The 13594-nt window shown below is 30.2% G+C and overlaps 2 protein-coding genes across 5 annotated transcripts in view; both read right to left on the bottom strand.

Annotated features, from left to right (window-relative positions):
* The window catches only part of LOC114349497 (ABC transporter G family member 20-like), a 636826-nt gene that overhangs the window by 463648 nt on the left and 159584 nt on the right, over positions 1-13594 (bottom strand). The window lies entirely within an intron of this gene.
* Positions 1-13594, bottom strand: part of LOC114330391 (ABC transporter G family member 23) — a 436441-nt gene that overhangs the window by 13498 nt on the left and 409349 nt on the right. For all 4 annotated transcript variants that reach the window (XM_050643873.1, XM_050643872.1, XM_050643874.1 and 1 more), the window contains exon 12: positions 12619-12884. In XM_050643873.1, the coding sequence (XP_050499830.1) occupies positions 12619-12884 (266 nt within the window). The remainder of the gene's footprint in view (positions 1-12618; positions 12885-13594) is intronic.

The following is a 13594-nucleotide window of genomic DNA, read 5'->3' on the forward strand; positions in this document are numbered from 1 at the left end:
TTATTAATCAAAATTCGAACTTATACAATTTTACACCAAAACGGTACTCTTGGTATATAAAAGTCGATACTGTATATACCCCAGGCTGTGGGTGAAAAAACGTGATATAATTCAGGAATTTTTGAAACCTCTCAGGTGTTGTAAAGGACGATGCCAGGAATAACTTCTACTAAAATGTGACCAAAAATATTGTGAGCTTTTTTATTTATTGCGATTTTCATTTGTTAAATTTGCAATTTTTAAAGATTTTTAATTTTGCAGCTTAGGATATTGATTCTAGAGAAAAACTTTTTAACAGAAAGTTGTTGTAAATTAAAAAACCTACAATTTGAGCTATAAGTGTAATTTCGTTTATTGGTTATTGCAAAACAGCCTGCGAAAGGTCCAAAATGGCCGTTTTTACAATTGCCTTATTTATTGTACAAATAATTTTTTTATTTTTTAAAGCTCTAAAATGAAGATCTTTCAATTCCAAACATAAAAAAAAATTGTAAGGCCGGATTAACGAATTTGTTGCTTAGATATTATAAATTGATTTTCCCAAGAGGTCAAATGTCGAAGGCTATAACTTTTTGAAAAAAAATCATAGAGAGTTAATAAAACATCCAATCTCCTTCTAAAGAGTCATGTTTTCATATTCTGATGTAAATAAATGCGTATAACATTTTTAAACCTCTAATTTTTGGGTTTGAAAATAAGGGGGCAAATATCGTTATAAACATTTAGAACTGAAGCGGACCTTTACATCCTATGAGTTTCTAACTTACAGATTATTGTTGCTGAAGACGAAACGAAGATTTATAAAAAATAAAAATTTTCTACAACCAACTGAAACCGAGATAATTGTTTCTTTTTTCTTAAATCGTAGTGCCTTTATATATAACAATTAAGTAATTATTTTACAGTCATTGACGAAAGAAAAACTTATTTTGTCTTAAAATAAAAATTATTATAAAATATAGTTACATTTAATTATTAAAAATTATTTTTAAAATCGGTGCTCTTGCAAGCGGCCGAATTTTGCACACCGCCCGGCTCGCTTCAAATCCGCGCGCTCGGAAAATTTTTACGTAACTTGTATTAAATTTTGACTGAAAACAATTTATTAATATTACCATTATAATATAGTCTATTTACCACTCTATTTGTTTTTCTTGATAAACTTTTATATGTGAAATCTCATTTCTGAAGAAATAATATTACAAAAATGATACATATATATGAAATATATAACTATATTTTCAATTTTTTCAGTGTTATATAAATATAATAATAGTAATAATGTTACTATTATTCAATATAAAACTTTTTCTTCTTGTAGTGACTATCCGTTTTGGATGTTGGCGACCATCATGGAAATTTGGCAAACCCCATTTGGAAACTGAGAACCAGGAAGGCGAAGGATTACCTTGCTAGAAAATTTACGTACGTCGTTCAACACAACAACAAACTACAAATCTTTTTAGAGCAGCAGTACCGATTTAGTGTGCAAGTACAAGTACACATTGCCATGATGGTCACCAACATCCAAAATGGATAGTCACTACAAGAAGAAAAAGTTTTGTATTTTATAATAAGAAGTAACATTATTATTATTATATTTATACAATGAAAAAATTTAAAATATAGTTATATATTTCATATATATGTATCATTTTTGTAATATTATTTCTTCAGAAATGAGATTTCACATATAAAAGTTTATCAAGAAAAACAAATACAGTGGTAAATAGACTATATTATAATGGTAATATTATTAAATTGTTTTCGGTCAAAATTTAATACAAGTTAAATTTTCCGAGCGCGCGGATTTGAAGCGAGCCGGGGCCTCGATTTTTGACCCTTCGCTTCGTTATCAAACGTATTCGTTTCGTATCTGTTTAGTATACGAAGCGAATACGTTCGATAACGAAGCGAAGTGTCAAAAATCGAGCCCCGTCCGGTTTGCAAAATTCGGCCGCTCGCAAAAGCACCGATTTTAAAAATAATTTTTAATAATTAAATGTAATTATATAAAAATAATATAAGTCTTTCTTTAGTCAATGACTGTAAAATAATTTCTTAATTGTTATAAATAAAGGCACTACGATTTAAGAAAAAAGAAACAATTATCCCGGCTTCAGTTGGTTGTAGAAAATTTTTATTTTTTTATAAATCTTCGTTTCGTCTTCAGCAACAATAATCTGTAAGTTAGAAACTCATAGGATGTACAGGGACGCTTCAGCTCTAAATGTTTATAACGAAATTTGCCCCCTTATTTTCAAACCCAAAAATTAGAGGTTTAAAAATGTTTTACGCATTTATTTACATCAGAATATGAAACCATGCCTCTTAAGAAGGAGATTGGATGTTTCACCAACTCTCTATGATTTTTTTTTTCAAAAAGTTATAGCCTTCGACATTTGACCTTTTGGGATAATCAATTTCTAAGCAACAAATTCGTTAATCCGGCCTTACAATTTATTTTATGTTTGGAATTAAAATATCTTCATTTTAAAGCTTTAAAAAATAAAAAAAAAATATTTGTACAATAAATAACGCAATTGTAAAAAACGGCCATTTTGGACTTTTCTCAGGCTGTTTTGCAATAACCAATAAACGAAATTAAACTTATTATAGCTCAAATTGTAGGTTTTTTAATTTACTACAACTTTCTATTAAAAAGTTTTTCTCTAGAATCAATATCCTAAGCTGAAAAATTAAAAATCTTTAAAAATTGCAAATTTAACAAATGAAAATCGCAATAAATAAAAAGCTCACAATATTTTTGGTCACATTTTAGTAGAAGTTATTCCTGGCATCGTCCTTTACAACACCTGATAGGTTTCAAAAATTCCTGAATTATATCCTGAAATCGACCTATTTTTCACCCACAGCCTGGAGTAATAGGAGTATCGGAACATTTTTGAAATATTTTGATTTGAGAATTATGACTGACGCGTGTATAAAATTAAGCTGTTAAATATGTTAATATACAGACTCGTGTATATAAATATAATTATGCAATAATAGTGAATCGTGTATAAAATTATACTTATATAAAACTATAAAATAAATATCTTCTTAAATGCACTGCAACATTTTTTTATGATATATTTTAATTTTAGCCTCTCGCAGATAACATTTAAACTGAGGTTCTAGAAGAAAGTTTTTATAATTGTATAAGAATTTGCAGACTATTCTATTCGACAAAGGGAGCCGACATTGTATACTTATATAGACTATATAGACTCACCGGCAGAAAATGGGCACTTGAATTTTTAACGAAATTGTCGAAACACACTTTCTTTTTTATTGTACAAGTTTTCTGCAAAAAATTGTTGGAAAAGCAAACGATGCCGATTGTGTATGTGTTAATACCAGTGGAACCCATAAATTGCCACTTTTTATGATTGAAAAATCAAAATGTTCAGGCTGTTTTAACACGTTCAGTGCCCATCTTGAACAAGCGCCACTTGGCTGATACCACTTACTTAAATAGTTCATTTAGTAATGCTGGGGCCACAGTAACGTCTAATGCCGTTAATTGACGCATTATTTGCATTACAGAGATGGCAAATAATAATGCGTTAATTAATGGAATTAGACGTTACTGTGGCACAGCATAACGCAGTACTACTGACGCCACTTATGCGTCATCGGTGTCTTTGATAAAACCTTAGTGACGCTACTCATGCGTCATGGGCACCGACGAAGGCGAAAAATTATTGTCCGCAAAATACAGTTTCCGTAAAAATGCTTGGATGGCAACAATCATGTTTAAGGAATGGCTTATTGGCTTCGACAAGGAGGAGGGTAGAGTAGAATTTATTAAAACGTTCGGTTATTTTTTGATACCTGCTCTGTTCATAAACCTAGCGTGACTTTTAATAATAGTGCAGTCACTGAAGGTTTTCACCTCCGATTTCGGTCAACCTCCATCGATTTTCATGAAAATGATGCCAACTTGCGCTTTTAACCTGGGGGTGGATGCCACTCCTTCTCGGGGGTGAAACTTATTTTATTAAAAATAATGCCATAAATCGATAGAGGGACAAATTCTGAGCAAAATTTGTTATATCAAATTATTAATTTAGATCAATACTCTTTGAGCTTTTAGATTAGATTAAGATTTTATTTCTTCGTAAAAAAATGCGTGTTTTAAAGCTGTTTTTCACGTATAACTCAAAAACTATAAGCTTTTCCAAAAAATAAGATAAAAAATATAAAAGATAATTTTACCAAAATTGAAGATAATAAAATATTGAATACACTTCTTACTTAAAGAACTAATCTAATGTTAATTCAAAGTGAGTTATGGGTAATTATATGTATATTTTTTCAACGAGTATGCAACAACTATTCATTTTCTAAAAAATATCTTCTAAACACGTGTTCAAGTACTTCGGAATACCTATCAAATGAGCTCCAGAAGAAGTTAATAGCATCAAAATTAAGGAAGTTATGATGAAAATAAGAGAACCCTTTCAAATAATTTAGGAAAAAGTAAAAAATAAAACATACGCCATTTCCACAAACATTAAAATTTATAGTAATCCTTACAAGAATTTATTTTAGCATAAGTAATGATTGCAACAATTTTGACCGGTTTAGAAGGTATATTTTTGAAAAAAAGATAGAATTTAAGAAAATCAAAATTTTTAAAATTATCGTAATTTTAATTTTCTTTTGATAATAACTCCAAAAATACTCAATATGTGTAAAAAAATTATATACAGGGTGTCCCAAAAGTAGTGGAACGGTCGAATATTTCGCGAACTAAACATCGGATCGAAAAACTGAAAAATACGTGTTCAATCATTTTCAAAAATCTATCCAATGACACCAAACACCAACCCCCACTACACCCCCTGGAGGTGGGGTGGAGGGTAACTTTAAAATCTCAAATGGAAACCCCGAGTTTTTCTTGTAGATTTGGATTCGTTACGTAAAAGTAAGCAACTTTTATTCAAGACATTTTTTCGAACTGTGGATAGATGGCGCTATAATTGTGAAAAACGATTTATCCTGATACCATAGGTAAATTATAGAACCGGTCTAATATCTCGAGAAATACACTTTCAAATGAGAAACCAAAAAAAGGTTTTTAATACTTTTCGAAAACCTATCGAATAACGCTAAACATGACCCTCCAACCCACCCCCTGGAGGTGGGCTGGGGGGTAACTTTAAAATCTTAAATAGCAACCCACACTTTTTATTACAGATTCGGATTCGTCATGAAAAATTAAGCAACATTTATTCGAAACATTTTTTAGAATTGTTGATAAATGGCGCTTTAATTGGAAAAATACGATTTATTAGCGCCATCTATCAGCAATTTTAAAAAATGTTTCGAATAAATGTTGCTTAATTTTTCATGACGAATTCGAATCTGCAATAAAAAGTGGGGGTTGCTATTTAAGATTTTAAATTTACCCCCCACCCCGTCTCCAGGGGGGTAGGTTGGAGGGTCATTTTTGGTGTTTGTCGATAGTATTTCGAAAAATATTAAAACCTGTTTTTGGTTTCTCATTTGGAAGTGCATTTCTCGAGATATTAGACCGTTTCTATAATTTACCTATGGTATCAGGATAAATGGTTTTCCCAATTATAGCGCCATCTATCCACAGTTCGAAAAAATGTCTTGAATAAAAGTTGCTTACTTTTACGTAACGAATCCAAATCTGCAAGAAAAACTAGGGGTTTCCATTTGAGATTTTAAAGTTACCCCCCACCCCTCCTCCAGGGGGTGTAGAGGGGGTTGGTGTTTGGTGTCATTGGATAGATTTTTGAAAATGATTGAACACGTATTTTTCAGTTTTTCGATCCGATGTTTAGTTCGCGAAATATTCGACCGTTCCATTACTTTTGGGACATCCTACATAATAAAATTTTAGTGTTTTCATTATCAAATAGTTTACCTGTTTTGTTATTTCTATAGGGTTAAAAATAACCGAGATAGAAACGTTTAAACTTCAATGTTGCTGCGAGAACCATGTAACCGGGGCCACTTAACCTTTCATTTTTAAGAAACTAATGAGTTTAAAAGACTAAATTTAACGTGGTTGAATAGTCCTTAGAATTATCTTTTAAATGGTTTTTCGGTGAATATGATATCGTAAAAAATAACGAAGGTATTAAAAAAAAACAATAACATTTTTTGTAAAAATTTTTAAAAGATAAATTTTGAAAAATCTTTTATAGCATACATTTAATGCTATCAACTTGTTCGGGGGCTCATTTGATATATGTTTCTAAGTACTTTGACAAATGTTTTATAAGTTTATGTTAGAAAATGCATCATTTTCTTATGTAGTCTCTTACAATAAAATATTAAACGACTTATTTTTAAAAAGTTTTTACCCTCTGGTTAAATGACTTTAAAATTAATTTTGAAACGGATCTGTTTGTGCTTTACAACAAGAATTATTTAATAATTATTATGCATTTATATAAATGCATATTTTAATGAAATTTAAATATTTTCTACAAAATAAATAACAGCAATATTTAATTTTTTTTGTAGAAAAGTTTTTGATTTTCCGGGATTTTCAAATTTTTACGTGAGGTCAAAATAGCACAGTTCTTATTATGTTATCGAACGAACTACCGCAATTAAAAAAAAATCAAGCTTCTTTGTGCCATAGAATCCAAGATATTGCAATTTTTTCAGCGCGCTTCAAGCTGAAGTTCGTGCTAAAAAGACAGGGTCCGGGCAGGCAGTATTTTACCATCACTTTAAAGGGTTATCTTGTTCATCGTCTTTTAGTGGCCTTACTTACTAGCGCGTGATATAAAAATATCAAAGTTATTATAAATGTTTATAAGCTGAAAAGTCATCCCTTTTCAAACTGTTTTTAATAACAATTTTGATAAAATGTTGAAATTTGTTTAATAAATTTTAAAACTAAAGTCTCATAGAATCTATTGCGAATTTCTAAATAGCTTTACAGTCACTATTTGGGCAAGTAGGTACAGTTGTTTAAATAATAGCTCTTCGGGATAAACAAATTGAATACCTTACAAACGATTTAGCTGAGAGTTATAACATTTCAATAACTCATTAGCTGTTATAATTTTAAGTAGTTGTCTTCGTGCAAAAAACAAAGTTGTCAACATTTATAAATCATTGCAAAAATAAGGGTTTTTTGGAATTATCTCGGTCAATTTTTTTGTGTATTGTAATTTAGAAATTCGCAAATTAAAGAACCTTTCTTGGCCCAGAAACATATTATGGTAAAAATATAAATTTTTCACTGTTTGTGATTGGTAAAAAACAAAGCAAAATCAGCTGTCGGTACGTATTCAAGGATTTGTCATTAGCTATGGCTCATATACTTTTAGTCGAGGAAATGAAACTGAAAAAATGGCAAAACCTCGCAATTTTTTCGTCCAGCATCGATTTGTATAAAAAATTTGGATTATGCTCATTTTACCCTCTAGTTCATTTTCTATATTGAGTGGTTGTACGCTTTTGGTTTTTTAAGGGTGAAAACTACAACTAAAAAAACTACTTGTAAAAAATTATAAAATAACATTTTAAACTTAAATATTGTCAACATTTGATTCTTATTAGTTACATAATGATTGTTTTATGCTTTAAGATATACTGTCATAATATTTCAAACCCTTAAGACCACCCTTGTTGGCGCTATATATAAAAAATTACTTATCCTAAAAGAATAATTTCGACTTGCATCAATTTACATAAAAATTTGGGATTAGGATCATCTCACCCTGTACTTCATATTCTATAACATGTTCAAGGGCGTCGATTATTTTTAGGGGTGTACACTATCCCTTATTGTCAAAAATTATATAAAAACATTGTAAACTTTAATATGGGTAAAATTTGGTTTTGATTGGCTAAAAATAATGATTGTTTTATGCTTTAAGATATAATATCATAATATTTCAACCCTTAAAAACCACCCTTAAGAACATTACAATTTTTATAAGTAGATAATTTAATAGATCTATATCTACAGAAAAAAAGTAGAATTAAAAAATTACAAAAACATTTATTTACACAAAAATACGAATTTACAAATATGTAGAAGTACAAATACAAATAGTATTTAAGTCATCTTCCACTATACGAACGAGTTCTGTGGTATTATACATGCATTGAAAATGTTCCATAAGTGGAATATTTCCAAAAAAAAAAATGGGTTTTATAAACACAGCTCCTTCATTTTTGGCGATAAAAAGTTTTTTTTAATGATTTTGTAGGATTTTTGAAGAGCTATAAGACTGTGTAAATTAAATTTTGTTAATTCCCTTAGTTTTTAATTGGGGTAGGTTTAAAGGGCTCGAATAAGGGGGTGTTTGCTCGTAAATAGAGGTTTTAAACAGCTATATCTCGCTAACTGTTCACTGTGATGAAAATCGATGCAGAATATAATTTGAACTATTAAAAAAGCTACAATTTAGTATTCTATAATTTTTTTCGTATCTCCAGTATTTTCGGAGATATTTTGAAGTGAAAGGTTAAAAATAAGAAATTGCAAAAAATTTTTTTTCTTTTAAACTCCAATTTTTCTAAAATTAGGCCTTTTAAATAGGTCAAACTTTTTGAGTATATTGACAATACAAATATACACGGAATTACAGAAAGTTTAAGACCAATTTTTAATTAGGATGGTCGTTAGGGGGTTATTTTCACTGATTTTTTCGTAGAGAAAAGCAGGTACCGACATTTTTTTGATCATAAGTCGCTCTATTTTCATGTTAGAAATTTTTTATTATTATTTTTTGAAAGGATTAATTGTCTACTTGAAAAAAGATAATTTAAGTTTTTCTCGAAAAATGCAAAGTTTTCCCGGTATTTGGCTTTGAATATTTCAAATTATGCATTTGACGAGAAAAGCTAACTTTTGACATGCCGTATCTCGGTTTGTATTGGTATTAAAGATATTATAGAAAAATAATTTAGTTTGTTTTACTAAAAGATACACTTTTGTTATCCACAGTTTTTTGCTTAAATGCATATTTTTCGAGGTATTCTCAAATAATCCTCTAAAAAAGTCGATTTTTTCGACGAAAAACTGTTACTTTAAAGCGCGAATAACTCAAAAAATATTAGGTTTACGAAGAAAATGTAAAAAACAATTTTTTTCTTAGAATTACTTTCTACATCGATTTACATGGTTAAAATGTAATAAAAAATTCCCACACTCGAGATGGGGTGGCAACCACCCCCAAGGTTTTAGCGTATGATAGCGGCATGATATAGAAAATTATCCTTGGACTATTCCCTAGCTTCTGTGAAAATTTCAAGTAAATCCATGCTGGACGAAAAAATTGCGAGCCATTTCCTCGACTATTTTTAGAACCTTCAAAAACCTGTATAAGATTTTTTCACCTCTTTTTTTTTACTAGGCTATAATAAATTATTTTTTTTCACGGTACTACAATCCACTGCGTATTATTTTTCTATTGTATATTAATTAATTCATTAGTTTGGTAATCTTATTTATCATCGAAAGAATCACATTCGGTAAATTCTAATAAACGAGACTGGTTTTATTCAGTCGTAGAATAAATTAACTATTCAACTTCCGACTATGAATGAAAACAAAAAAAAACTATCAGTCTCGAAAGAAGTTAACTATCTCAATAATTATTTCTCGATCTTATTCTTATAGACCAGGGAAATGAAAATTTGTCAAGACACAGTACAATATAACAAAAAATGTTTTAGGTTTGCAGGTTTGGTGTGAATAGAATAAAGAACGTTGTGTAAATTACACCTACCTACTTACATATAAATTAAAAAAAAATAATCGGTTAGTTCATTGAAAAATTATTAATACGAGCTAAGGTAACAGTATTTTGGTTAATTTATTTATTAATAAACGTTAACAAAAGGTAAACATTTTAAGATATAAAATGGACAAAATTGGTAATAACTTTTGCAAAAATTATTTTAAATCCTTTAACACCTTGGCTGCTCTTGAGATTTTACGTTGAGTGCGTTACGAGGCATATATGAATGTTCCGTAGGCATATTTACAGATGCTAGCATGTGTTAACACCAGGGTGTTGAAATCTGTTAGGTTTTGAAAAAAGAAGTACATTTGCAAATACTGACAGACTTGGACATCCGTGTAGAAATCAGCGAGCTCTTGATTGAACAGATTAAGACTGATTATAAATATCTACTTCGGTCAAAAAATATCAGACTGGAGTCAGGCCAGTCTTACAAAAATCCAGCTGGAATGAAAATGCTGCTAGATTGCGATCCCTATTCACGGTGCTTCCTTCTGCTGACGGTAGTTGGTTGAGTCTTAATTTTTCTGCCTTTGAATAGAGGAAGATTATTGACTGACGTGCAAGAATCAAAGAAATCTGACGGATTTTCGATTTTCCTTAGCTTATTGTTAAATAGCCCTAGCATTTTCTTCACGTGACTGTCTTGATTGGAAGTAATTTTTTTCCTCATGTTTTCTATGTTTCTCTCGAAATTATTCGTTTCTTCTTTACAACTTTCGTTATCAGCAGGATCTTTTGGCAAATTTTTAACAGAAAAATCCATGTTTGTATCGCAGAAAATGTTATTGGATGTGATTAATTTTGTTTATTAACTAATTTTTTAAACTTATTTATGTAAACTGTATACGGTGTGGCAAAGCTAAATGGAATAAAATCATTATTTCATGACTGAGTGATTTTGGAAATAAATCCTAAGACAGGTCATCTGTCTAGGGGTGATGACGTAATCTATGATTTTTTTAAATGAGAATAGGGGTCATGTGATAGCTTCTTTTGTGTAAATTAATTTAATTAAAGAATTTTTTTGGACATCTTTTATAAGTAATTATGGTAATGTTTATATTACTGAATAGAGAATTGTGCCTTTCAAATGAGTAAGCGCACGACCCCTATACTCATTTAAAAAAAATCATTGATTACGTGATCACGCCCAAACGGATGACATCAATAGTATGATATGTATGCCAAAGAATCATAATTGAAAAATAAAAATTGACCTATTTCGGCATTTATTTCCAAAATCACTTATTCACGAAATAATGAATTTATTCCATTTGGTTTGCCACAGTGTATATCCTCCCAATATATTTTCGGAAACCAGCAACGCGACAGCCGCATTTAAAAGCAGTGTCAATAGCCGTTAGCATCTGTACGCGCATAGCCACTACAAAAGCTCGATGGTTTCAACACTCTAGTGTCCAAATCTGGTAGTATTTGCAAATGTACTGTTTTTCCAAAACCTAACAGATTTTAATACCCTGGTGTCAACACACGCTAGCATCTGTAAATATTCGTCCCGTAGTGAACCTTTGCCACAGTACTTTACGACACAGTCGACGCAATCAACTGTTGTAACGGGCTAAATTGAGTTCCGTATACCTGAATTAAGAAGGGTCAAAATATTTAGATGGTCGAATTGAGTCCCGGGCATCGTAATCCTCCTAATTACCTTTTAATAGCTTTTTAATTTGTAAGTATTTTATTGGTTATGCATTTATGGTAATCAAATAAAAAGTAATATGTATACTACAAAATATTTAGTAGGTATAGAGTGCGATCTATCTGTATACGATACAGTGTTAAGTTGATTGCCAATGAAAATCGTTCTTAGTGAAAAAGAAAAACAATAATTGATTGTGTTGAATGGCTTCAAACATCGTTTTCAAAATTATTTAAAAAATGACGGCAAGCGTTGGATTTGTTGTGCGCAGACGAAAGAAAAATGTAAAGCCTTTTTAAAAACCCAAGGGGACAACGTACTGACGGAAATTATGGATGACCACAATCATAGTTAATTAAACGAAGATGTACTCAATCGTCAAATGTTAGTAACTCCTTGAAGTGAAAGACCGTAGAAGATATCAGTGAACGACCTATGAAAATGGGGGATATGAAAATTTTGCATGAGGAATTACGAAATGGCAATATTAGTACCTTGGCTACCAAAGATGTGGAATTGGTCAGAAAAATATGTATAGGTAACGCTCGACGATCTCTTCTGCCTAAATTGCCAAAAAGTATGGAAGAAACTCATGAACATTAAAACATTTCCAGTGAATACCAACATAAAGGAGGATTTTCTAATGGTAAACGACATACAAAAACCAAATTATTGTTTTATTACAACAGCAATTGAACTTTTGAATATTGCTCAAAGTTTTTTATGCAAATGTTCTCCATCCATATGATCTAAAAGAAGATCATTATATACCTTTGGTTTTCTTCTTATTGCCACATAGAGAAAAACATACATATACATAGACTGGCATTTAAATACCTTACTTAGCACAGATTTAGCATGTAAATGTGGTTATATTGTTTACTGTAAATATTTTAGGATTGCATTTTTGTAATAAAATTATATGTTATAAAATAAATTATTGTTTTCTCATTCCTAGAAAACATTACGTACACCGACTAAGCCCCAGGTAGGCACGGGACTCAATTTACCCATCTTCGGGACTCGACTCGGCTATTGGAAAGACGGATTATAAATTCTGGGACTCAATTAAATTACTCCGGTTGTAACACATCTGGGTTAAAACAAACCTCTACATCTTATTAACACTATTATTAACAAAATTTTACAATTACTATTTTATGATATGTATTCAACCATTTGTAAACTCATTTTTCTACTTACCATAAGCCATTCCACAAATGCCTTGCGATAAAACTAATAGGAACATTAAAGAGATACTTCCAACATATTCCAACTGGTATAGTACAAACGCACAAAACATAAGTTCGCCCGTTTGGAAGAAAACAATGATGCTTTGTAAGATAAGATGGCTTAGGGATATCTCCATGGAAGTCACTCCTGCAACGACAGATCTGTCCCAGACGCCATCGTGTCTATCTGTTATTATGGTCTGAGAGGTCATCACTGCTCCCAAGAAGAACTGGATTCTGTAATAAATTGTTTTTTAATGCATGGTACAGATTAGAAATATTGTCATAAGTATTGATATACTTTATTGTCATTGACAATTTTACAATGTTATAAACAAAACTTACAATGAGTCAGATAAAGAAAAACAATAACAAATACAATTTACCGAAATTACATAAATCGTCAATATGAATAAATAAATAATTGCAACAAATTGCAAATTGCATAATCAACTTTTAAGGAGCTTATAAGTTTAAGCTGCTGTATATGACACCCAAATATAGATAAAAATACTACTTGTAGTTAATGGTACTGTAATTTCTTAGTTATTCATTAACCTTCGGATCACCAAGGGGGGTCAATTTTTACCTCAATATATGTTTTTATTTAATAAATTTAGAAATATTTTCAATTTTAAACTCATTATTTTTTTATTTGACTTGAATATCATTCTACACCGAGAGAACAATTTCTTTTCTCCTAAAACACCGATTTCTTTGAGCAATATTTCTTAAAAGTTAACATATCCTATTAACTTAAACATACCAGTTCACATATAAAGAAACGAGTTTTTTAAACACAACTCAATAATTTCTTACAGATAATTTCTTCAATACTAAGAAATGCATTAATGGCTACATTTAATTTTCTTATCCTAAAGTTTTTATTTCTTAAATTGAAAACTACAAATATTTTGCAGTATAAGAAATATAATGTTAAGTTAATG

Source organism: Diabrotica virgifera, chromosome 2 (genome assembly GCF_917563875.1).
Source record: "Diabrotica virgifera virgifera chromosome 2, PGI_DIABVI_V3a".
Lineage (NCBI taxonomy): Eukaryota > Metazoa > Arthropoda > Insecta > Coleoptera > Chrysomelidae > Diabrotica > Diabrotica virgifera.